The sequence below is a fragment of the Lepidochelys kempii genome, chromosome 8 (genome assembly GCF_965140265.1).
Source record: "Lepidochelys kempii isolate rLepKem1 chromosome 8, rLepKem1.hap2, whole genome shotgun sequence".
Lineage (NCBI taxonomy): Eukaryota > Metazoa > Chordata > Testudines > Cheloniidae > Lepidochelys > Lepidochelys kempii.
This window is the reverse complement of record NC_133263.1, coordinates 98,701,159-98,728,476: the sequence shown is the minus strand read 5'-3', so window position 1 is coordinate 98,728,476 and position 27,318 is coordinate 98,701,159. Positions and strand designations below refer to the sequence as shown.

Sequence of the window (27,318 nt, the reverse complement as noted above, 5' to 3'; positions counted from 1 at the left end):
GCTACAGCTCACTTCATCGGATGCATACCGTGGAAACTGCAGAAGACATTATATACACACAGAGACATGCAGAAGACATTATATACACACAGAGACATGGTCTCTGTGTGTATATAATGTCTTCTGCAGTTTCCACGGTATGCATCCGATGAAGTGAGCTGTAGCTCACGAAAGCTCATGATCAAATAAATTGGTTAGTCTCTAAGGTGTCACAAGTACTCCTTTTCTTTTTTCATAAATAAAAAGTAACTCTTCTGGCCAACTGATGGAAGGAGCACTGGTGATTCCTCCAGAGGAATTATCCATTTGTCCACTCTACAGAAGGAATCATTGGCAATGAGAGAAGCCAATGATTGCAACAGCAAACAGCTTTTCCTTCTCTCAGGAGGGGACCTGAGGCTGAGACTCTCCCAAGAAAATGCAAGGGGACTAGAATGAATGAGCTAGGTATAAGAAACAAAGCAAATGAGACAGAACTTCATAAAGGAAACTTAAGGGTAAAGCAAAACAACAGGATGGAAGGAATTCTGCCTCTTCGATGCATTTTAATTTGCAGAGTTATTGAAGAATTGCAATCTAAGGGACCATCCAAACAACCCTTTCTCACCTGAACAATCTCAATGAAGTCACTGGGACTACTTAAATAAGAACGAATTACTCAGGTAAGTAGCAGAATCTCTCATTATTTGGACATTATATTAGCAACTTTGAGTCTGTTGAGGCCCCCCATTCTACAGTCAGATCTACGCAGGCGGGCTCATGCCCAAATGGAATCCACTAAAGTCAACAGGGATCCATGTGATCGCAAGGTACCATTCACACAGATCTGATTGCAGGATCGGGGCCAAAACTAGCTCACACTAAATAATGGGGTTAATCGCAGCTTGGTGCTCAGCATTTACAAAAATCAATGCAGCTTCCTACATATGGATTTAGAAAACTATATTTAGCTCCTATTTTAGAAATGTTGGCCCAGACAGTTTAATATTAATGCAGTTCTCTATCTGAAAAAATATTAAACCATGATTTTATTATGATTATGTCAATTAAATCCTTTAGTGTTACATAACATAGCATATTTATGTACAATGGCTATTTATCTTTCTGTAATGCAGTTTTTGTTCTGTAACAAGTTAATAATAAACATCTTAAAAATCTCATGACGAACACTAAGAATTAATAACAAAGAGGTCATCTGACAGTCTCAATACCCATATAAGAAATAGGTTCCCACCGTAAAGGAACAATTATACCTTGTATTACATTCAACACCTCATTAGATGATCGTTTTCCCATAATAATAAGGAAAAGTGGAAACTGATCCGTCTTCTGAGTTCGAATAGTTTGGGCTACAACACTCCCAAAGTGTCTAGTGCACATTGTCAGAAACCTAAAAAGTATAGAAAAACAATGTAAGTTTACATTATAGAGTTTCTTTAAGTTACAGTGGGTTTTTTAGAAAAGAATTCAGCCAATACAAATCTCTTCCTTAAAGAAATATTAAAATTTGACAGTTTACTTCAGAGCTATATATAGCTTAAAACCTGGACTGCTGTGTTCAGTTGTGGAGTTCCTTATCCCTCAAAATTTATCACAAAAAGCCCATTTTCAAAGATGATAGATTCCAGATGGGAGGCATAATAATAAACTTTAACTGACAATGACAGTGACTTATTTGATGGAGAATTCCATTTTTCTGTTCAGTATCTAGCAAACTGTGCTCTGAACAATACAAAACTAGAAAAAATAAACAATAAACCAATTTTCAAAGATGACAGATTTTTTTTTAAATAAGTGAATAAAGAACATTACTTAAACTATGAAAAAAGTATAAAATTACTATTACTCATTCAAGAATCATAATTTAACAATAAAAACATTAAAATGTTTTAATAGGTTATAAAACTAAAAACCTGTACTTTAGAATTGTATTTTCTTTCAGAGTAGTAGCCCCTTCAGTTTCATACTTAGTGTGGTCTAAAAACAATAATTCTATGCTTTTGACTAAAAAAGTCGCTTAGATATTAGCATACAGAAGTCTAGCATTAGTATTCTTAACACGATCTTGAATAAATGAAAAAACTGATAAAGCTTTTCTCTTCCATTAGAGGACTGTTTGAAATTAGCATTTCTTTCAAGAGAAAAGGGTAGCTTATGATATGTTTTCAGATCTGATGGTAAAAAGTAAATGTCATAATAATAATGAATTATGAAAGACCAAATGCAAATATAGAATGCTTTAATAAGATCCAATTTAATAAAGTCTGTAAAAATAATGGACTTTTAATAACACAGGTCACAAAAGGCAAAACAGTGGAAAATCTGAGGACTAGCCACTGGTACAGGCTTATTAATTCTTAATTATGTTCATGAAAGGCAACTTAAATCGTGTGTTTTCTTATGCCTTATGATAATATTTTAGGTAACAACTGCTCTGAAATGTGTGCTCTAACTGATGAGCAAAGTCCTGTTGTCACATGCACTAGAAGGCAAATCTATTTGAAAAGACAAACTGCATTAAAATGTCATGTGCTCAGAATCATTTGATATCAAAATCCAAAACAGAATCAAAACACAAGTTTTGAATCAGTGTACTTCTGGTTAATAAAATGGCTCAGAAATTGGGCTGAAAATTGAAAAAGTCCATTATTGCAAAAGTGGATTTGGAGTTGAAAGTGCCCAAAGTGTGGGGGGAAAAAAATTGAGCCAACTTCTGCTACAACAGAATCTTAACATGGAGAAAGGACATCCTTTAGTTTGGCAACAATAAGCAGGGCGTGGCTATTAAAAACCTTTCAAAGACATAAAATGCATTTCTGGAATTTTTCAATTGCCTCCTTTGTTATCCAGGTTTACTAGATTTTTGCAGTCCAGAACTATTATGGGTGATAGAAAACCTGCTCATTTAAAAACCTGTTAAAGTTATGAGACTATACCATGACAAGCATATGCCCAGACATGAGAAGTGCTCTTATTCTTTTCATGCTACTAGACTGCATAGGTGTCACAGAGTAGCTTCCCTTTACATTACGAGCCAAGTGAAGTCCCCTGAACAGTACCATTTCAGAATGCTGACGTACTCTGGAAATCTGGAATATTGCACTGAATTCCGAGTACCATGTTACCAAAATGATATTCACTAATTGAAAGAAGCTTGGTTAAGAGCAATACAAATGATCAAAGGACTAATTTATTAGAAATAACTAACAAGCTAAAGACACCTCGTTTAGCTAAGCTACAATAAAAGGGGACCTTGTAACAGCCTACACATACACACACTTCAAGTAAGGAGAGGAGTTTTAAGTGTGGGATGAAATCCTGGATCCATTGAAGTCAATGGCAATACTCCGTGGCAAACTGACTTCAGCGAGGCCAGGATTTCAGCCCCAGGGTATAGCTAGAAGTAATGAAAATAAACTAAGAAAATGAAAAGTTGAGGATGTATAGCAAGGAAAACTCCCAGTCAGTGACATGTATTAAGACTGTTGAACAGTCTCCCAAGAAGTGGTAGAAGTCTCGTTGCAGAGGACTTACAATTTTACTGGACAAAATCATAGAAAGACATAAGATAAACAAAACTAGGAGGGAGTTAGACTGCATGACTTAATAGGTCTTTTACACTCTTAAACCAACAGGCACACAAAACACACACAAAATGTAAAACTCTGGTCATTTTCTCATTCAATTCTGCAATGCAATGATTATAAAGTGGATTGTGCGTACACAGGCTGTATTCTTTCACCAAAATATCACACAACAAACTCATTAAGCATACCATGCTACCAAGCAGTTATCAGTACTACTTTCATACTTCTGAGAGAATTAATAGTGGCATAGAGAAAAACAAGTGTTTTATTCTCTCTCTCTCCCTCACAAGGGGATTTTCTCATTCTCATCTAGATAAAAGTGTGCCAGTTCTTCCAGTGGATCGCCAAAGCTGCCAACAGAACTCACATTACAAATACCTGTGGAGCTCATCAAAGAACCAGATGTCACTACTGGAAGACTTGTTTTCCACAACAAGCTGGATTACTGTGATCTCCAACCAAAAGTGGAAATGGAGGAGTACTGGCAGAAAGGGAAGGTAAATGGCACCCTACTAGTTCCTTTGTTTTTTAATTAAAAAAATATTTAGTGTGTACGTGGGGGACATGATTTAGGGTGGGGTGGAGAAGGATGAGAAAGGCGAAGATTCTTTGGGGGGAAAATTCTATAGGAAAAAAAAACACTCCTGCAAGAAAGTTACAAAAATAAACTGCATAAAAATAATTAAGTGTTAAAGCAGTAGCACATTCTCCACTTCTCCTGGGAACTTTGAGTAACTAAATCAGAACTTATTAAAGCTTGGAAATAAACACATAGGCACTGACCACAGTTTCAAAAAAACAAATGCAAAACCAAAAACTGAAACAGGTTCTGACGATTTCTTTTCTCAATTCTTCTAAGTGAAATTGTCTGGAAAGGGAATAGGATTATTAGACATATCAGATCCATCAGTTAAAATCAATCAGCAGTGAAATATCGTTATCTAGGAGAAATAAAGGCATAGCTTTTGAAGGCCTGCTGATGGTGCAGAACATACACACAGACACACACACACCCCAATTCCAAATAATACTAACAAGGTGTTCCAGTTCCCTCATAAATATTCTACGTGTATGGGTCTCAGAGTAAATCAGAATTATATTTCCTCATACAAGAGGATAAAAGGCCACAGGAAATAGTTGACTACTTGAATAAAATCTCTGCAAGAACAGCTGATGTCACATGACAAATCACAAAAAACTCTAATTTTCAGTAATCTCTTGCAATTTTATCACAAATTAGGCAATATTTGATGTTTCTTTTAAATCTTCAGCTTCTAAATCCTGTGATTGAGAAAATCTCAATTTTAATTTAAATTTTTTTTCTGGCCTTTGAGGTTGCTGAGACAAGCACGAAAACATGAATTGTAATGGCTCAGAAGCAAATAAAAAGAATCCAAAGTTTATTGTTTTTAATAGCTCGTGATTTTTAAGCCAAGTTCCTGATTTTTGGTGGCCCAGTGCATGATTTTTGACTGCTTAAGGATAGCAATACTCTATTTTTTGACACTGTACCTGGTTTTATAATCCTAATTTTCCCTAATTCCTTATTCTGCTTTATATTTGAAAAGATTCTATAGGTCACAGTTTTGGGGCCAAAAAAAATCTAACATATCTTAATATTAGGATAATGCATTCAGAAGAGTCGTTTCCAAAGCTAAACATCTAGGTCATTTTCATATTTGCCTCACCCCACCCCATAACAGACACAAAAACAACACTTCAGAAGCAGCATTACTGGGAAAACTCATGAAAGGAGCTTGAGTAATCCCAAAGAAGAAGCAGTGTATGAGGTCATGAGCGTACGCACAGACACGTATTTCACGCTATCTGACTCCTAACCCAAGTCTCAGAGCAGCAGAGGACCTGCGATGAGTGAACGCTTACTTGAGATCTGCAAAACAGTGTCAGAATAGACTTTGTGCAAACTGTATGTACAAAGGTAAGTGAGAGCTAGGGCTTGGCTCCTTACATAAAACAAGTCAAAAAGGAAAGCATCTCCAGGAAAATGAAAAAACGAAGACTCATCATTAGTTTTAGTCACTCAGAAAAGTTCTTTTGATCTTCCAGCTAATTTTGGGACCACCTTTAAAAACAATCACCAGTCCCAGAGCTGGATTCTTATCAGTGGTGCAGGACATGAATATTTTTGTTTAACAGTACAGATTTCCAAGTTTTAATGCCATTCGAAAACACAGAGGAGGAGACAAATGCAGGATTTACAAAATAGAAAAAAAACCCACCCAAATAAAATGCCTACAATGTATCTTTTTTGTACTAAAAAAGGACTGATATGTTGTGATCACCATTTATCATGCTGACCAGTATTGTCTCATTACTTCCTTAGGCTTCCCCATATGTTGCTGTATTCACCCGTTTTTGTCTTATACTTAGCTTGCAAGCACTTGAGGGCAAGAAGTGTCTTTTTGTTCTCTATGTATGTACAGTGCCTAGCACAACGGGGCCCTGATCCACAGCGGGGGCCCCTAGGTGTACCACAATAGAAATAATAACTAACAATGGTGTGTAAAATCGAAAACCACAATGTCAAATACTATAAATGTTTGACAGTGTTCCTTTAATACTTCAATTTAAACAACACGGTAACAACAGAGGGACATCTAGACTCTTTCTTATAAAGAGGTTTTGTGGATTAGGGATTCAAACTGCAAATCACACCTTTTGCTCTGTAATTTGAGAAGGGCTTCAGCATTCATGGCCATGGATAGCCTGGTCACAACAATCAACCACCATTCTTTTTCTGCTGGATCATTTTGGCATTTAACACTGGATCATGAAGTACGATTCACCTGCTTATGGGACCTGGCTCAGTTACGTGGAATTGCTTTAAAATTGGCTCTGGTTGTTCTTTTTGGGGTGATTTAGCACAGGACTGACCGTTCTAGAGAACTGAGCTCTCTATTTGCCCAAAGAGGTATAACACAGGCAGCAGCACGGCCTACCTCTGTTAATCCTGATCCAGTCAAACCACTTCTAGGAGAGAGAGCAGTTGAGCGCCCATGCCCATTCTGCCAAGAGAGATGATAACCATGACACTGTTTTTAAGAGATGTGGCCACCTGAGTGATTAATAACTGGATTGAAACCACCAATTTATTTCACAGAGGGAACAGAATAGCCATTATATGGTAACAACTTTTAAACTGATGGTATTGAGGTGAACAGCAACACATATATCCCATTACCCATCTCAGGACTCATCCAGTTCTCCAAGACATTAGGATTTTAAAAAACATGACTGGCTATTAGTGCATAACCTGGTTTAAGCGAAAATATTTCAAATAGTTAATTCTGTTTTATCTTTAGATTAAATCAATAAACTCATTCAATTAAAGGTAGTGTAGAGTAAGTGGTGCTTTACCACTGAACAGCATACTCTGAATGCACTGAATGGGATCCTGATTTTCCTATTATGGACCCTGGTGCCACTGTCTTGCAAGTTCTTCATGGGTTCAGAGAAAAATTTAGTTTTTCCCTTTCCTTTCTCTTTCTGTAAATAAGGCCTAGTGTGCATATTTAATAAAAACAATTTCTCCAGCTACATCTCCAGATTTCTGCTTCTATTCCTTCAAAGTCTAAGTATTTTATTACATAAAACTTGCCTTATACTAACAGAAGAAATTTTATAGAATTCCAGAATTTTCAGTCAAATTATTTAAAACTGTTACCAAGCTTTAAAAGAACAGAGAGAATTTTCTGAACACAAATGTTTCCAATAAGATATTGAGTACCAATGCTCAAAACACCTATAGGACTATTCAGCATCACTTAATATCTGTGTTTTTCAGAGGCCCTATTGTACTTTTGCATATGTTTTTCTAACATATCCCTTATGTCTGAAAGGTGACGTTATTGATCTCTCTCATTTTTTTAAAAATGATATCGAAACAGAGAAAACGAAGAAGTCCCATTGGTCTTCAGTCCTCAACCCAACTAAAGCTGTTCTGAAAAAGCAAGATTTATATGTTTATACATCTCATCAGGTCTAACTTACTTAAAGAAACCGTAAAACTTTAGAAGCATCTGTGATGTTGGAAAAGAAGTTGTAGCCTCTTTCTAAAGCACAAAGAAAACTACGGTGAATATTATATATGCAAGACTCCTAATTATTTTTTATATTAATTTTATACTCTGCAAAGTCAACATAAATCTCATATGTATTAGGTATTTAAATAAAAAAATGTTAAATCTGAGGCTATGCAATAGTGTATTAAACAAGCTTGCTATGTATGGTCTTCATAGTACACTGTTAGCAACTTAACCACTTAAGTACCATGCCTTCTAGGGCCGTAGTTATTGACTTAGGGAGGAATGAGAAACAGACACAAGCGTGTGGTTAAAAAGCTAAAGGCTGCATCTAACATCAAACTAAGGGAGTCCCCAAACTACCCAGCAGAGACTGGTCCAGTGGAATTTGTGGCAATGGCCAGGAAAGCCCAAAGCATGAAAAGAGCAGGTTACACTTAGTTTTCACATGCAAAACATTTAGGAATTCTGCTCCAAAGCAGAGATCTCAATCACCCCTCCTTCATGCAAGGTTAAAGGATACAGGAGAGGGAGGTCTCAGTCTGCATGAGACACGGAAGCTCTCCCTTCATTATGCAGGGTACAGCATGATTAAGACAATACCCTTTATCTGCATGCCAGGGTTCATACTCAAAGTTGGTCACTGCTAAACCAATCCCACCATCCACCACTGGACACCTGATAGAATAATTGATAAAAATATAATCAAAACATACCCTGCTCCCTGTCTGGACTACTAGGTTCCAAGAGGAAAGCAAAGCTGCTCCACTGCACTTGACAGTCAGCAGCGGGAAAAATTTCTTCCAGGGGATGCGTGAGCCCAAAGCACACCAGAAACCTAGTACAATAAAATCATAATGCAGCTAACCACAACAACAAACACCACCACCACCACAAGGGGTGGGCAGTTTGGATGCCAAAGCAGCATCAGCCCTAACCCAGGAGGAATGCTATATGCACTCTGCATTTACAGATGGGAATGCCCCCATTCAATCAGGGATGTTGTGAAGAACAATAGCAGTTGTAGGAGTAGGCCGATGTGCCCCTGCGTTATCTCCCAGTACCATCCATGTCCATGCCCTCTAGTTGGGTTTTAGGTCTTACTACATAGTATATAAACTGCTCTGGTTTTATTAGTTGATTCACTTCTTCTGGTGAGGGATTCTGGTCAAGCATCCTCAGGAGCTTCAATACCATTTGACCATAAGGTTTTACCGAGGCAGCTTTGTAGGTTTAAATGGAGTTGTGCTTGATTGACTTCCCTTTTTTCTCTCTGAGAGATCCCAGAGGCCAGTGTGTGGCACTTGCTCTTCTGCCTCCCTTCTCTCGCCAGGGGAACACAGAGTTCTGTTCTTTCACGGTCCCTCTTCAACAAAGGTGAGAGGCTATGAGAACTGAGAGTGCAGAGGCTGCAATGTCACTGATAGGCTTATGACCCACATCTTTACATCTCCTTTTCATTACACTTCATTTGAGTGGCCACATCTGGCTGAGATATGGTTGGACAAGAGATAGCTGGCTAAGGCATGAAGGTGTTAAGATAGATGTGTGGCTGGTTGGCTACGAGAAACCGCCAGAACAGTAGATGATTAGATGTGCTTCCTCAGCTAAAGGGATATGCCTGTCTTTTGTTAACACCATTTATTTTCAAATTGTTAGTCAGACTGGATCCTCAGTTCTGCTTGGATATTCAGGTAGCAACAATGGCCACGATAGCATTTGCGTGTGCTGAAGAACTTATCTTTACATTAGTTAAAAAAGTGGTAGGCACTTAAAGAAAAGAGAAAAGGACAAAGTCCCTACTGCAAAGAGCTCGCAATCTAAGTTTAGACATCATAAACGAAGTACTGTGACCTTTCCTTCCAGATGTGGACTTCACCACATGACTTTGTCATTTCAGACTGGATTACTACAATTTACAGTATAAGGGGCTCTGCCTGAAGACCACTTTCAATTTCAGCTACTGTAGTGTATACGCTGCTACCTGTTTTCTTAAGAGTGTTTTGTTTTTTTTGTAGGGAGCACGTTACAGCTGAGTTCCAATTACTATACACGTTTCCAATACATTTGTGGGTTCAGTTCAAGGTGCTGGTTTTGTGCTATGAAGCCCTATGTGGTTTTAAATCTTGTATTGGCTTAACTAATAGACCAACTCTCCCTTGCTCCAAGTCAATAGCGAAGGGCAGTTCTGACTGATAGTCCTTATATATGTCCGGGACTGTAAGCACAAAATTCCCAGCTCTGGATCTCACTTTCCTCAGTGATCCAGCTGATCCCAAATTAGTCTACCTTCAGTCAAGTTCTGTGTATTCACCGAGGCTTTTGCCTTAAGAGTTTGAAAGGCAACTGGATGTGAATTTAATTTTTTACTGGTGTGGTTTTGAGGTGTTGATACTTGATATGTCAGATTTGCATGTTAATTTATATAGTTTAAAATTTTTGAAATGTGCCCAGAGGATACACTCTTACTAACTGAAAAAAACACGTATATTAATCAGATCAATGGAGAGAATTTACTTTTATTTTCCTCGCTCATGTGCCCCGACATAATGTGGAGCCTAGCAATCATGACTAAAACAAAGTAAGTTTTAGGTTTTTAGGCTTCTGAGTCTGTTTAACAAATATTTTTAAACTAGAAACTTGAAATCATCTCAAAGAAAATGCATTTTAAAATAAGGATATTTTACCTTTCCTGATGAGTCTCTGAAGTATTATAAACAGTTTAACCATCATCTATATACAGGCTGGGTTGTTCTCAATCTAAAGAGACAATCACCTTTTATCCTTTTCCTTTTTTCTTGTCTCAGTGCTATTAGGAAACTATTCACAAGCACAACCCTGAACAATGCTATGCAGTAATTATGACTAGATGACAAAGAGATGTGAACAATTACTGAGCCCATTTTGAAACCCTACACTAATAAAGTCATTAGATGCTGCCCTTGCCATGATCCTTCTAAAAGCTTCTGAAGTTACAAGAACACACAGCATTGTTTGTAGGGACAATTGCTGCTGGCAGAATGCAAACCTTGAGTTAAACCATGCTGCAAATTGATCTTGACATTCTGTTAAGACCGCCACTAAAATCAAAAGCAAAGTAGAAAAGGAGAAAATGAACGGGTGGGATTTAATCATGGAACAGGAGGGTTCCCTCCTCACCTTCTTTCCTCCTCCTCCTCAAAACAAACCATAGAGAAAATGACAAACTCGCCTGGTGTTTGGGAACCTTTATTTTTAAAACATTAATTAGACTCTTGACCTGGTTGATTCTAGTGACTAGCACTGTATTGCTTTTAAAGGCTATTAAACAAAATGTTGCAAAAAGAATAGATAGGTTTGACAAAACCTTATAAAAAGCTTGAGTGTGCACTGAAAGTCTTAATGCCCAAAGAACAAGACTATCTGGTTTGCAAGCTACCTATACAGAATCTATATTCACCCCCTGGGAAGCAGTCAGAAATTAACAATGATTGAGTCCAGAACACATAGACCCCACACCTGCAGTATGTGTGTTGGAGGATCAAATTTGGACTGGAGAGCTAGAGTATTACGGTCAACTGGTCTTCATCCAGGCATGCATCATTCATTAGGTTAGTATTAAGGGTCAGCAACTGTGAATATGGCTAATCCTTGATGATGGAAATTGCAGGTGAGGACAACCTGCTGTTGAGAAGTGCTTTAGTCAATTAACTCTTTCCTAAGATTCAGCAAAGTGAAAAACTATCATTTGAACATTAAGACTAACAAGCACCTGTCAGCACAACTGAGAAAAGTTGGCAGTGTCTTGAAATATTGCACCCAAGGGCTTCGGGTTCAAAAGCTAAGAAGCTAACAGACACTCTAGTTGCTTGTTTTCTGTGTTTGCTCATGCATTATATATACATACACACTAGTGAAAGTAACCTTTATTTGGCCCTACCTTAAAACTAAACTAAAAATGCCCAAGTTAACATTCTCCCAAAGAAGTTTTTTTTATATAGTGTGTGTATGTGCTTATGTATTGTGTATATAGATGTACATATACATTACTGTGTTCACTCATGCACTATACACACACACACACAAACACAAAAACAATGTTATTCAGATTGCAAAGTCAAGCATCTGAGAGCTGGGAAATGGGAGATTTACGGTTGTCCATTCAACCTTCACTGTGTCCCCGTGTGTCTATGCAAGAAGCAGAAGTCCTACAGATAAAGTATTTTGTAATCATGTAATTAAAGACCACATCATAATGAATACATACATGGGGGAACAAGTAAGATTACAAAGACAACTATATATCTGGCATTTCCTAATTTGTGAGTGCCTGACTTTACAACCTAAACCTTTAACTTAGATTTTTATTTTTATATGCAATATCCTAGGGGGTTTTTTTTAAAGGAAAAAGTTAAAACAAAATGTATTAGGTACAACTTTAACAGCTCCCTCATCATACATCATCATCCGCAGGGTTTGAACCTAAACTTTCAGTACTGCAGCATGGACTTATACTATTTTATCTACAGGAATAACAATATCAGCTGGAGAAGGCAGTTATTCCAGAAGGGCAGTGTATGGTCTGGTGATGCCATATGCTGGATCTAGGAGAGTCATTGGGAGTATTCTGGCCTGCCTGTCTCTTTCCCCCACACATTTGGTTCCTGTTCCATGTGGTGCCACCAGAGTGGGGGGTGGGCTGCTGTGGCCATGCACTGGGTCCCTGTGGTGTGGTCAGAGCTTTCTCTCGCCATCACTGCCCAGCTACACTGACAGGTGTTCCCAGTGCAGTACATGTTGCTACTGTTTTGGCAGTGGCATGGTCCCAGTTCTTCAGGATATTAATAGTCAGTTATTGATTTGCCATAAGGAACAGAAGTGACAAAGGGAAATGGTAATTTTTAACAGCTTATAACAGCCAAACCTGAATGGAATTTAATAGGGCAAGTGCAAGTCATGTCGCTAGCCCTGGGGCTTTGTCTCTGCTGAATTTCAAAGACCTCCTGCAAACAATGGAGGTGTTAGGGCTTCGCAAAAAGAAAGAAAGGAAAAGAAAAATAAAGGTGATCTTTATAATGGAGAGCATTAAACAAACTAAATACAAGGGTTACTACCACTCTTTCTGCAATAATGCACGAGCACGTACAGCAATGTATGAAAAACACACTTGAAAAAACATCTTTAATGAAAACATTGAGAATGGTTGAAAAATGCCCAAGTTCAGATAATATCAAATAAAGGTTACTCCTCTAATTGACATATATTCCACTGCAGCTGGGTGCCCAGACTTGTATCTGGAATACAGTGCATTGACAGACATCTAGTCTCCTTAGCCCTATGCCATGATGGAGGAAGGATTCATCCTCTCCTCTGAACGTCCTATTGAATCACACCCTCCTGGTAGCCTCTCCCCCCCAAGCCATCTAATTCCAAGGACAGCAAGATAGTTTCACATCTCTGTCTTTCTTTAGTTTTTCTTCTGGGCTCAGTCTGAGCTTCCTAGCAGTTTCTGATAGTAGCTGGATTTTGCTGCAGTAAACAAGTGACATGACTATAGATCACCTGCTCCAGGGCATGACACATGATTGGTTCATCTTGTTAGCCCATGGGATTAAGTGAACTTGCTTGGCCTTGAATAGTATAGGTAAACACTGAAAGGGGAGGGAAGCCAATGATAGTAGAGGATGACTGTAGGTTCCTCATCCCAACTGCTGCCAGGATCTAGTATTACTCTTAGGTATTATCTTGCTAAGTTCCATTGTATATTCTGTTGTTGTTGCCATGTTGGTCCCAGGATATTAGAGAGACAAGATGAGTGAGGTAATATCTTCTATTGGACCAACCTCGTTGGTAACAGAGATAAGCTACACTGAGCTCTTCTTCAGGTCATAACTCAGCTCGGCGTAGCTCACAAGCTTGTCTCTTTTACCAACAGAAGTTGGTCCAATAAAAGATATTACCTCACCCACTTTGACTCAGTTGTCTCTCTTGGCATTTATACATAAACTGTACTCAGCGATCCCAATCCTAACGAGTAGTTGCATATTTAAACATAGAATTCAGGGAATGGAAAAGCTAATGTTATAATAGCAGCATTAACTGGTCCACAAAGCACATATACAGTGTTTTTGATAACTTAGCATATACAGTCAATCTACCTTTTTGTTTTAATTTGTCAATTCACCAACAGCAATATGTTTTCATTCTAGGGTTAAGATTATTGCCCCACTGACATGTCAAATAAATAGTATTTGTTTGTTTGTTTACTGTCATTAGTACCAAAAATCAACTAAAATGACTTAACAGCTGACCCCTAAACTCTAACTCACAAGTAAGAAAGTTACCAAAAAATTAACTTTAAAATACAGGGAATAAGAAATCTGGAGGATTCTTGTACAATAAAGTAAAAATACTAGGTTTTTCTCCTAAATTAAGTTACCTATTTTATTACTTCAATTATTTTATACTTTTAATTCTGATTCTTTTATGCCAATGATTTTACAATTTATAAGAAACTTTTTAGCCAATCTCAGCCAAATAAAACAACAAAAACAATCAGAACTTGCAGCATTTACTTAAAGTGATTGCTCATTACCCTGTAAAACTTGTATCAGAGACAAGGAGCCCTGAAAGTCGAAATGGAACATCTAGTTTACTGTATTAACTAGAACTGTCCTCCTATTTGACAGTATAACAGTCCACATGTAGGTGTAGCTTGAAAACTTTTTAGATATAAAAAATACATCTCATAGTCGTAGTGCTAATTAACTGGCATGATTTCTTGTGTCATTGAGTGCAACAGCGAACACCAAACACTTGGGCTTACAAACTCAGTTCCTGCTTTTGTTCCTGCTGAAGTCATTTATAAAACTCCCACTGACATACTTCAGTGGTTGCTGAGTTGATGGGGCCACGAGGGTCGAATCCTGCAAGAAGTTGAGCACTGTTGGATTATGGCAATGCAAGCTTGGCTCCAAGCATATCACAACTGACTGAAAAATGTTGTTAGAAAATGGTGAAAAATCTCAACATTTCGAAGCTGTTTCTGTTTCATAGGGCTCAAAATGGACACCTTTTAAACAATATTTTAAATCTAAACCATTACTGAAACATTTTTCTGATGATGAATAGACACCCATACGACGACTTCTGATTAGAGTTCATTTAAAAAAATAACTATAGGTAGGACCCTACCAAAATCACGGCTATGAAAAACATGTCACGGACTGTGAAATCTGGTCTCCCACTGTGAAATCTCGTCTTCTGTGCTTACACCCTATACTATACAGATTTCACAGGGAAGACCAGCGTTTCTCAAATTGGGGGTCCTGACCCAAAAGGAAGTTGCAGGGAAGTCACAAGGTTATTTTGCAGGGAGGGGGACGGGGTCACAGTATTGCCACCCTTACTTCTGTGCTGATGTCAGAGCTGGGCAGCCGAGAGTGGCGGCTGTTGGCCGGGCACCCAACTCTGAAGGCAGCACCCTGCCAGCAGCAGTGCAGAAGTAAGGGTGGCAATGCCATACGATGTCACCCTCGCTTCTGCGCTGCTAATGGTGGCAGCTCTGCCTTCAGAGCAGAGCTCCTGGCCAGCAGCTGCTGCTCTCCTGCTGCCCTCCTGCCGCCCAGCTCTGAAGGCAGTGCTGATGCCAGCACAGCACAGAAATAAGAGAAGCAGTGCCGTAATCCCCACCTACAATAACCTTGCGCCCCCCCGCCCCCAACTCCTTTTCGGGTCAGGACCCCTACAATTACAACACCCTGAAATTTCAGATTTAAATAGCTGAAATCATGAAACTTACGATTTTAAAAATCCTATGACCATGAAATTGACCCAAATGGACCGAGAATTTGGTAGTGCTCTAACTATATACGGTTATTACAACACTTTAAAAAATGTTTTTAATTGAAAATGTCATTCTTGCTAAGGAAAGATTGTGGCAATATAACTTTTTTCCTATTAGCTGAGAACAATTTTGATTCTCTCACACACACACAGACCCACACTCCTGTTTTCTTGAGCATCAGAAGTCACTATATCATGAAGTTATTCCATTGATAGAGCTAAATACAATATGTTGAGAGCTCTGTATGCTACCAATAGCTGTGACCATTAACAACATAACATGCTCAGTCCTCATAAAACAGGCAACTGGCTGTATTGTGACTGGATTATGTTGTAGGCCCTCATCCTGCAATGGAACCTGCTAGCACACGCCTTTATGCCCATGCAAGATCCCTATTTACTGCACTGGGACTCTGCATAGGATTACCAGTCACTGCCAGTGATTCCAACTTTTAAACAGCGTGAAAACAGCAGAGAACAGAAAATCAGAGTATCTCAGAGAGAGGCTACATCATTTTCGGTCTAGATGGGGAAAGAAATTATCCATAGCAGACAGCCTCTCTCTCCTTGCCAAATTACACACAGTACAACAGTGAAAGCGGTATAGTACTCCTGGTTTGAGATCTCCTACAGAATTACAGTCCATCGATCAGGATGTGTAAAATAAACGGGACTGATTCTCCTACGCGTCACACTAGTTTTATACTCATGCAGCTCAGCGGAGTTACTCCTGAATTAAACTGGCATAAGACAAGTAGGTCCATATTCTTTTTTCCCTTCTGCTTGAAGAGTTAAGTATAATTGTAGAGATGCACAACAAAATTAGATCAACGTCCACTGTTGTTTCATTGAGAAACATTTTGTGTATAATTTATGGTTATCCAAGTTAGTGGTTAAACAATGATGCTACTGAGTATTTATTTATTTATGGCAATGCCCACTGCGTACTGGGCACTTTCCAAACAGAGAAAGAGGCATAGTTCCTGCCCCAAGAAGCTCATAACCTAAAAAGTAAGATGTAACATTATATATAAGCAATGAATCATGCTATGTTGTGCTAACGTGTCTTATTTACCCCTTACTAATTTTTAACCTCACTGTTAATATGACCATTTCTTTGTTGTATGATGTTACCAGAAAGCAAAAAACAAAGGCTTAAGAATCCTATCATACTACACAATCAGTGACTAGATTCACTGAGAATAGCTATAAAGCCTTAAACAAGCCCTTTATTTTGTGTTTTAAAAGTGTCATAAGGAGTTAATAGGACACAGCTGTACAGGCTCTTTCTAACAAGCAGCTTCTGTCGCTTTGGTCACCACAGGTGTCTCTGTAACCTGCAAACTCTTATTACTAGTGTATCAAAGTTGTGCTACTTAATAGACTTCTTTAGTAAAACACAACAAAGCAATTACATGGCTGTTGATTGTCAGTCATAAAAAACTCCCTCAAACACAGTTTTTCAAAAGAAACTACACTGCAATTTTTTGTCATTGTAAAATAAAAGAAACTAGTGAATTAAATGGAGAACAGAACAATATAACAGCAGGTAGTCAACTGAACTTAGCCACTACAGATGGTTTAGAAATAGTGTTTCCTTTTATATCAAGTTGGGGGATAAAAGAAAAGGAGGAGGCTTCTTACTGCCAATGAATGGCAATACCAAAAGATTTAGCCAAGCCTCCAGTCTCTGTATTTGGCCTCATGAAAGACCCTAGATGCTTCATTTTTATCTGTGTTTGGCATTACTTTTTTCAGCACCTTTAACTAAGTGTGATTAATACAATGATGTCATTAAAACAAATAAAAGGAATTAAAAGGATGGGAGGCTTTTGCAACACTGAAGATATTCAAGGTTAAGTTAAGATACCCTGTGAAACAGATCACAATGGTCTGGTTTTTTAAAAGAGTAAATTACTTCACAAGGATATTGCTCTGTTTTACTCTGACACCCTTTATCTAACGAAAAACTAATGCAGTGTACAAGTTTGAGGAATAAGAATGGATAAAGTCTATATTCAGAAATCCAATTACTACTGAGCCACAGGGCAACAGGAACACAAATCTGGATAATTTCTAATTGTTCAATAATCATTTGAATTAGGTAACAACAATGAAGTTGCCCTTAAGTGAATGAATTTAACCTCTTTTGTTCACAAAACAGCGCATTATTTTTGCATTAACACAGCCAAAATAGCATCATGGCAAGTGACAGTCATATGTGCACTTCAAACATGATGAAATGAAGTCCATATTAGAAACACAAACAGGCCTGACTTTAAAACCTTCATCATTTTTACAGACATCATGATCAACAGACCAAATAAACATATCCCAACATCTACAAGACGGAATTGTTTTTATATTAAGAAATGAATGGATTGCTGACTGTGTGCAAGAGAATCTGTGGTATAAGTCAAATACATCAATCAGTTTGTGGTAGAATTAAAGCTATTACCTACCTAGCTGACATGGTCTACAATTCACTTCCTTAAAATTATTATTTTTGTAAGACACCATTTAACTTATTAATAAATGTTATATTTGCATTGTGATTTTTGACCGCTATCAAAAAATATTTTTGACAGGAGAATTGTTTCGTTCACACCAGTCATATGAATTGTTCCCTTTATAATTTGTTTTATAATTAATTTTAAAAATATCTTGTATTTAAGATAATTTTTCCAGTTGCAATAAATAATTCTGACAGGGCCCCCAGGTAGTTAATTAATATAATCACCTCTCACTGTCAATCAATTGGTGTTGCTCACTCATTGTGGCAGTTCAAAACAAAACTTAAAAATATGTTTATAGTACTCTAGTGCTTGCAAAGGAAGATGCAAGAAAATAAATTAAATCTGCAATGAAAGAAACAGTAAACAATTTCCCAAACTCTATAACAACAACAGTGAGTGATCTTATAATGAGAACAAAGAGACTCAGATTCTCAGCTGGTGTAAACTGGCAAAGCTCCATTAACTTCACTGGAGGTAGGCTGACTTAGACTAGAGAACACAGAATGGATTTTTTTATTTAAATAGACACCAAGCAACACAACATTTGTTACACAGACATGGCAAGCTTTCTTGAAACAAAAGCAGCTCAGCTCACAACTCAAACTGTATTACCTTGCTCGGTTTGCTTCTTTTGTCATATCCCATGCCCAGGTTATGAAGTTCTGACTCAGATATGAAACAATAGATTCGGCACAAAGCATTTGTGAGCAGAACACATTGGTTAGTACGCTTTCATCATGGTGGAGGTAGATTGCAAGAAGCTTTCTCTGCAAAGACAGGAGAAAATACTGATCAGTGAAAACACCTGTCTAAGAAGTCTGTTTAGTAACTTAAAACTGCTACTGTAGGTTTGTGTGTTAGTGCGCACAAGGCTGTCTACAGTGCGAGATTGACTCTCAACATAAACAAATGCTGTTTCTTTAATGTTCTGACAGTGTTTCATACAATTTAGTAACATGGAAAGAGAAAAATCAAATTCTTGCAATTTAAAGTCAAACTACCCTCCGTCCCCCAAAATCCACTCAAATATTTTTAATCTGAATAGTCAACATTCTATTTCAAAAACCAAGTAAAGGGCCAAAAGTGAATTTTTCTTATTACCAAAAAGTGATCTGGGATATCCTTAAAGTAGATTAATATTAAAGATATGTATTTTAACACAAAAAATAAAAAGTTTATTTAAATAAAAGTACCTGCAGTAAACATTTGACAGTCTCCAGAAAAAGGCATACCAAGGAGCATCCATTTCACATTTAGTTCTGACAATGAGATCACTATTTTTGGCTTGCTACACAGTAAAGACAATATTGAATACAGTTCTCTTATCAAAACATGCCTTTTGTCACAACAAAGTAAATTGTAAATGTTCAGCTTAACAAAACGATAGTGAATTGCTGTTAGCCAGGCTGGTGCCATAAGAGAGCCAAGTTTGGAAACAATTATGATTTCCCATTTTGCTGAAGACTATTTTAGAGATTATGTACTTGCAAGGGAGAGGATCACCTCTGCATCGTTCATCTGAAACCAATACCTAAACCTGCAATGAAGGTAGCCAACAATGCAGCTGTGCATCCTCCCCATAATATGGAGATGTAATGGCAGACCACATGTTGGGAAGGAAAGTGACTGGTGTATCTGCGTGTTCGTAGGGGAAGAAGGTGGGATGGGAATAATATAGAGAAAAAGATCATTAGGGGAAAGGACCATGCTCTGATATCTGGTATCTGAATAAATCAAAAACAGTTTTTAAAGAGCAACAGAAAATAACCACAAAAATTACTGTTAGGAACATTGTTTTAAAATACGGCTTCAACATCCATGCTGAGAAGGCAAGTGACAAGTATGGCAAATGGGTGAGTGGTTTTGCATATAATTTTTATAAAGGTAATTGAAATCTATCCATAAGAAGTAACATCTACAGTAGGATATTGATCTGGTACCTTGCATTAATATATTAAGATATGGGGTGCAATTTTGGGACAATTCATTTTTAGAAAAATCAGTATATTTATAACCGGGAATACTGGCTATGGGTAAAGCTTAGCAATGTCTGTTTAAACAAAAAGAAGAGTACATTTGAACATTAGACTTTGAGAAAGGGATTAGTAATATACAATAATGTTTGTCTGATTTAATTTAAATGTTCTTCATAACCAAATACACATGTGCCAGGAAAGGCCATTAATAAGCCTAACATGCACAGTTCCATATAAGTGCAGCCAACAGTGTTGACAGAAACTAAACTTGAAAATCCAGGGCACTAATGCACAATATCAAGCAATAAAACAGCATCTCTGTGGTGATATTTAATTTAAAAAGAAGAAAGAAACAGGGGAAGATCAGGCACTGTCTGTTTTTGAGGATCAGCCGTTCTGCATTTCAAAGCATCGATCCCTGCAATATCCAGGTTACTGTGCTAGAATCTCACTATTATATAGCAGTTGTAAGAGAGGGAGGGCAAAGATGTGTTTACTCAGTGATTAGGGCCTTAGAATAAGCCTCTAGCTCCTAGAGAGACAACTCACCACTTATTCATTTGGGCCAATTCACAAAGCCTAGAAAGATTAAACATCCATGCTGGGAAGACAAGCGAATGCAGACGGTGAAAAAGAAATAAAAATTCTTTAAAAACTCTTAGATGACTTCATTATTTTTTCCACAAGGAAACTTTAGGAAAGTGTTTAGTTAGAGAAAAACCCACATTGACCTCTCTCTAAACCCTTAATCTTTCCTTTGTGGTGGCACTGCTTTGTGGTAAGCGGATGGCTTTGCTCTCCTCTTTTCACTGGGAGCTGATAAAAAAAGGCTCTTGAGAAACACTTTTAGTTCCAAAGAAACAACCCCATGAAACTGTTAAATATGAGATTGCATCCAACTGAATGTTCCAAAATATGTACAGTTTTAAGATTAAACAATTAGGGCCAAATTTTAGTAAACAAGACAGGCACACAAACTTATGCACACAAACGACAGATGTCTAAATTTGAAATACCTTATTTGTGGGTATAATTGTCATTTGCAACCAGATATCAGGCAGTTAGATGGCTAAACTATCTTTTGTAACTACAGTTGATTGCACCTGTAAAATCATGGGCCCAAAAAACTTGCAGGCCACAATAAGGTTTATTGTTAGGATAACAGTAAAAAGCGACAGTAGAAAGATTATTTAAATGATAGCAAATGATGATCAGGAGATGACTGGTTTTGATTTTTTTAAAGCATATTTTCTAGGAAAATATATGTTGCTTTGATATTTTTTACAATGCACTTTTGAGTTTTTTTAATACACTAGGGCTGGGATTTCCAAAAATGTCTTAAAGACCTGATTTTTAAAGATTGATTTCAATGGGAGTTAGATGCTTTTGAAAATTCCAGTAAGTGTCTATCTGCATTTTTAGGAGACTAAATGCCTTTAAAAATCTGGCCCTAACCCTTCGTCTGCACTGGCAAGTGAAAGACAAAACTTTTGTTGTTCAGAGGTGTTAAAAAAGCCCACACATCCCCGGAAGACAGAAGTGTTGTCAACAACAGGCACTGGTGTGAACAGTGCTTTGTCCTGCCAACAATGCTAACGCCACTCGGTGGGGATGGAAGTTTTCTGTTGGCAGGAGAGCTCTCTCCTGCCGATAAACAGTAGCTACACTGCGTGCCTTTTAGCGGTACCTCTGTAGTAGCATAGCTGTGTCGCTAAAAGCTGCGTAGTGTAGACATAGCCTAAGGTGACTAAGGAGCACAAGTCTCATTGAAAGTTAGTGGGCTTTTGACAAATCACATGCCTCGATTGTAAATAGTTCCACCGGGGACTTTATCTGGACAATAAGTTTTCTGCTACTCTCATTCCTATACCAGGTATTGAGGAAGATGAGAAGGGATAAAGCTTTCATTATGTTAATATTCCAAGAGGGCCTCAGTGATGGACCCTTTATCAGTGACACACTAGGGCTTCCATTAACAGACTTCTTGTGCAGACGCCCAGTACACCTAGTCTTGACCATCAAAGTCTCAAGAACACTTACATTCTTGTGGCACTTGAGAAAAGTTCATTTATTTTGCACTCATATAGAAGGAATGAGGGAACCCCTGTCACTGATGGTTTAGGTAGAAACAAACAAACAAAAGAAATAGATCTTAAGGATGCTGAAAGAGTGGACTGCAATCCAGCCTAATGAAGTTTCTACTAGATAAGTACCCACAGCTCAAAAAAAAATAAATCACAATTAGCATTCTTCTTGACAATCTCAGAGAGCCAGAAGACCAAATGGACACGGAGACTGAGCCACCAAATCACCTCAAGAGGTGATTCCCCTTATGCGTCTCAATTCAGACACCTTACCCGGGCAGAATAAAGTAGCTTGAAATCTTATTTCACCCTCTCTTTTGTGGCCAAACAGATTATTTCAGTCTCTAGACCAGCCAATCTAGAACTACCGTGGGCATAACAAAGTCAGCATTTGCCATAAATTACAACACAGATGTATCTGAGATATCAATTTTCCCTTATATTTAGAAAAAGGCTTAAAAATTTGCCAAGCATCTAACCAGTCAGAGGATTAAACCTACTAGCCAGAAGTATATACACAAGGATGGGGCGGTCCTACCAACAAGTGAGAACCATATGGAGGATACTGGTTAACAAGCTCAGCTAGTTCAGGAGCACGAAATTAATATAAATCTATCTCAGTGTTCTATATAGCAGCTGTGAAACTAATCAGTTCTGTTCATTTCATTTTTCTGGTGCTACTTGGGAAAGGTATGAGCATCAGGAGAAGCACCAGCTCTGTCTGAAGGCTCAGAGCACTGCATCAGTTCACACTTGGAAAATTAACTTTACAACCATAAGGACAAGAAACTCAACAGTTTTAAAATCAAAACTTAAACTGCAGAAATCCGTACTTTAGGTTTCCACAGTCATCAGGGAGAGCTTCCCACTAGCCATCAGTGAGTGGGCAAGAGGATTTTTTCAAGCCTTTAGATCAGTAGTTTTCAATCTGTGGTCCACAGACCCCAGGGGGTCCAAAGACTATATCTGAGATTTTCAAATTTGAATTTTTTAGGGGTCCTCAAATGAAAAAAGGTTAAACACTGCTTTAGATTTATACTGATAAATAGATTTTAAGGCCCAAAGGGACCAATATGATAATCGAATCTTACCTCCTGCATAACACAAGCCATGGAACCTAACCAAGTAATTTCAGCAGCAAGCCCATAATTTCTGTTTGAGCTATAACATATCTTTAAGAAAACAACCAGTCTTAATTAAAAGACTAAGTGATGAAGAAACCACCACATCCTTCAGTAAATTGTTCTAATGGTTAATTACTCCCCCTCACTGTTAAAAATGTCCACCTTATTTCTAGTCTAAATTTGTCTAGCTTCAGCTTCCAGCCATTAGATCTCCTTATTCCTTTTTCTGCTAGTTTAAAGAGCTGTCTACTGTTAGAAGTTTCTTCCCCATGTAGGAACATGTAGAATGCGATCAAGTCACCTTTTAATCTTCTCTTGGATAAACTAAATAGATCAAGTTTCTTAAGTATCTCACTATAAAGCATCTTTTCCTGTACCTCTTTTCTGAACACTTTCCAAAAAGGATGTTGAAAAATTGAAGCATGGACACCACAACTGGACATAATATTCCAGTAATCGTCTCGCTAATGCCATATATTGACTTGATATTCCCCTGCTTATGCATCCAAGGACCATAGTCACCTTCTTAGCTACAGCATCACGCGGATAGCTCATGTTCAGTTGGTTATCTGCCATAACTCTTAAATTCTTTTCAGTGTCATTGCAATACAGGGTACTCTCTCCCTTCTTGTAAGCGTGACCTATATTTTTGTTCCTACATGTATGACCTTGGAATTGGCTATATTGAAAAAACATTGTTCAAATTTGCCCACCCTACCAAGTGATCCAGGTTGATCTGTATAACTGACCCATTCCCACTGTTATTTACAATTCCACCAATTTTTGTGTCATCTGCAAATTTGTCCAGCAATTACTTTATAGTTTCTTCCAGATCACTGAAAAATATATTGAATAGCATTTGGCCAAGAACAGATCAATGTGGGATCCCACTAGAAACACTCCCATAAAATTATTCTTAATTTACAATTTCTTTCTGAACTTTATCAGTTAACCAACTTTTAATCCATTTAATGTGGGCTACATTGATTTTGTACAGTGTTGCTTTTTCCTAAATCAGAATGTCATGAAGGACTAAGTCAAATGCTTTACAGGTCATAGTACAAGACTTCAAAGAACACTAATAAAAACGGATTTTCCTCTGACATATAGCACTCAAAGCATTAAGGAAAGGGTGAAATTCTAGCACTGTATTGGCAATCCTATGCATTCATAAATCATGTTTCAGGTTCCAAAATATAATGAGATTGCATTAGGATTTTTTAAAATAAGATAGGGAACTTTTCATTTGTCTCCAGGTGTTGAAGCGTTTAGAGACCATCTCTTGAAGCTCTAACCACAACTTTCCATCTAAAAATAAATGAACTGAAATTCTAATCTAACAACGGGAATCCAGGTGCTGGAGCTTTAAGAAAAATACCAAGCATCACAAGAGCAGTGATAAAATTGTGAGAATTGGTAGCACTGGTGACTTGAAATTTTGCTTTCTGCATCTTACACCTACCTGTTCAGGATAATTATTGAAGCATAAATGCTTACTCAGTAGCATCTGGTAAATGCACAAGTGTTCTTTCAAGCTGGTAGAAGGTTTCCTGAATCAAGATCTTTCTTCTTCCTCCAGCCCAAAGGCTTTGTGCAGCGAGAACTGATTTTAACTGAACAAAAGGACATGTTTTCAACTCTTTAAGCCTTTCAAATGAACAACCTGATCCATCTATCTAAGGTAGCCTTAGAGACTTTAAAACCAGTTTAAAAAGTCTTCTTGGAGTACAAACAGATATTCTAATACACATCATCTTCATCTCATGAGCAGAATTTAAGCCCTCTTTGATATCCAGATGACAGATGTTAGAGTTGATTCCACTTTGATGACAGATTAAGGCAGAAACTGGGCAAAGCTCAAACCCATTTCCAGTGAAACTATGCATTTATCCCTGGGTAGAATGAGGACACACAGGAAGCTTTGTGTGTGTTTGTATTACATACATGACGGAGAAAGAAAAAAAATGTTAAAAACTAAGGATTGCTAATTCCAACATCTAATGCACCATCAGAAGTGTTGGACTAGAATGAATCCAAAAGGACAGAGACGCCAAAGGCTGACAGAATAGGAACACTAACCAGGTTCAATTTCCCTAAAGGAGTCTGGCCTAAACATACTCCATGGATACACAGATTGTAAGGTCCAAAGGGACCACTGTGATTATCTAGTCTGACCTCCTGCATAACACAGGTCATAGGACTTCTTTAAATTAATTTCTGTTTGACCAAAAAGCACAACTTTTAGAAAAACACGTGATTTTGATTAAAGAATTTCCAGAGATTGAAAATCTAGCCTCACCCTTGGTAAACTGTTCCAATAGCTAATCACCCTCACTATTAAACATTTGCACCTTATTTCAAGTCTGAATTTGTCTAGCTTCAACTTCTAGCCATTTGATCTTGTTATATCTTTATCTGATAGATTGAAGAGCCTTCTATTATCAAATATCTATTCCCCATGTAGGTACTTATAGACTGTGATCAAGTCACCACTTAATTTTCTCTTTGACAAGCTAAATAGATTGAGCTCCTTGAGTTTTTCCACTATAAAAGCATGTTTTCCAATACTTCAGTCATTTTTGTGGCTTTTCTCTGAACCCTCTGCAATTTATCAATGCATTTCTTGAATTGTGGACACCAGAACTAGACACAGAATTCTAACAGTAGTCATACCAGTGCCAAACACAGAGGTAAGGACCAGAAGACAATTTATAACCTCTGGTTCTTACTTCTCAGAGCACTACGAGCCATTACTTAAGCTTTAAGCACTGTCAGAGCTTAATCAGTTGTATTTACACTTTTTGTTGTTTAAGTAATTTCAGCAAGGTGCTCACATACTATGGTGGTGGATGCCAAACAATTCAAATCAGATCTCTCTGATAACCTATATGTCATCTCTCCTACAAAAATTCCAAGTTATAAATTATAAAATTTGGAATTCTCTAAAGGTTTCAGAGGTAACTTAGAATTTAAGAGGTGGCTTAACACATTCAAGATGTTTATTAGTAGAGTATGATGATGATGAGGTGCATTTATATACCACTTTTCATCCTGAAAGATACCAAATCTCTTTATAAAGAATTGCTTCATCTGCAAATGAAAGACAAACACTGTTTAACAGTGCAAAAGAATGGTACCACACTTGAGGACAGGAATGAAGAATAACATCCACTTGAAGCCACAAGGAAAACATTTAGTAGATTCATAGATTCTAAGGCCTAAATGGATTATTATGATAATCTAATCCAACTTCCTGTATAACACAGGCCATAGAATGTCCCCAAATAATTCCTAGAGCAGATCTCTTAGAAAAACATCCAAGCTTAATATAAAAATTTTCAGTGATGAAGAATGAGGAGTACTTGTGGCACCTTAGAAACTAACAAATTTATTGGAGCATAAGCTTTGGTGGGCTAAAACCCACTTCTTCGGATGCATGTAGTGGAAAATACAGTAGGAAGAGATACACACACACACAGAGAGAGAGAGAGAACATGAAAAAATGGCTGTTCTCTGAATAGATATGTGGATAGAGTTGGCAATGGGCTTTTTTGCAAGGCTAGGTAACTACAATACCCATCTGCTGAAGTGAAGAAACAGATTGACAGAGCCAGAAGAGCACCCAGAAGTCACCTACTACAGGACAGGCCCAACAAAGAAAGTAACAGAATGCCACTAGCCATCATCTTCAGCCCCCAACTAAAATCTCTCCAACGCATCATCAAGGATCTACAATCTATCCTGATGGATGATCCCTCACTCTCACAGATCTTCGGAGACAGGCCAGTCCTCTGGGGGAGTGGCAATATATGTGAAAGAAAGCATAGAGTCAAATATAGTAAAAATCTTAAAGGAATCAAACTGAACCACAGAATCTCTATCACTAGAAATTCCATGCTTGAATAATAAGAGTATAGCAGGACAAATACACTGTTGACCACCTGACCAGGATGGTGACCATGATTGTAAAATGCTCATGGAAATTAGAGAGGCTTTAAAAATAAAAAACTCAATAATAATGGGGGATTTCAACTATCCCCACATTGACTGGGTGCATGTCACCTCAGGACGGGATGCAGAAATAAAGTTTCTAGACACTATTAATGACTGCTTCTGGGAGCAGCTAGTCCTGGAACCCACCAGGGAAGAGGTAATTCTTGATTT

At 37.7% G+C, this 27,318-nt stretch overlaps 1 protein-coding gene and 1 long non-coding RNA gene across 3 annotated transcripts in view; both read right to left on the bottom strand.

Annotated features, from left to right (window-relative positions):
* Positions 1 to 27,318, bottom strand: part of FAF1 (Fas associated factor 1) — a 303,693-nt gene that overhangs the window by 53,705 nt on the left and 222,670 nt on the right. Inside the window, exons 13-14 of one of the 2 annotated variants that reach the window (XM_073357756.1) lie at positions 18,583 to 18,737; positions 1,254 to 1,390 (exon numbers count right to left, since the gene is read on the bottom strand). The exons of the other annotated variant lie outside the window; for it this stretch is intronic. Coding sequence (XP_073213857.1) covers positions 1,254 to 1,390; positions 18,583 to 18,737 — 292 coding nt within the window. The remainder of the gene's footprint in view (positions 1 to 1,253; positions 1,391 to 18,582; positions 18,738 to 27,318) is intronic. 2 annotated transcript variants of the gene reach the window in all.
* On the bottom strand, positions 6,245 to 15,221 carry LOC140916303 (uncharacterized). The gene is made up of 2 exons (XR_012160494.1): positions 8,347 to 15,221; positions 6,245 to 7,660 (listed from the first exon to the last, which is right to left on the bottom strand). It is a non-coding gene; the product is annotated as an uncharacterized lncRNA (long non-coding RNA).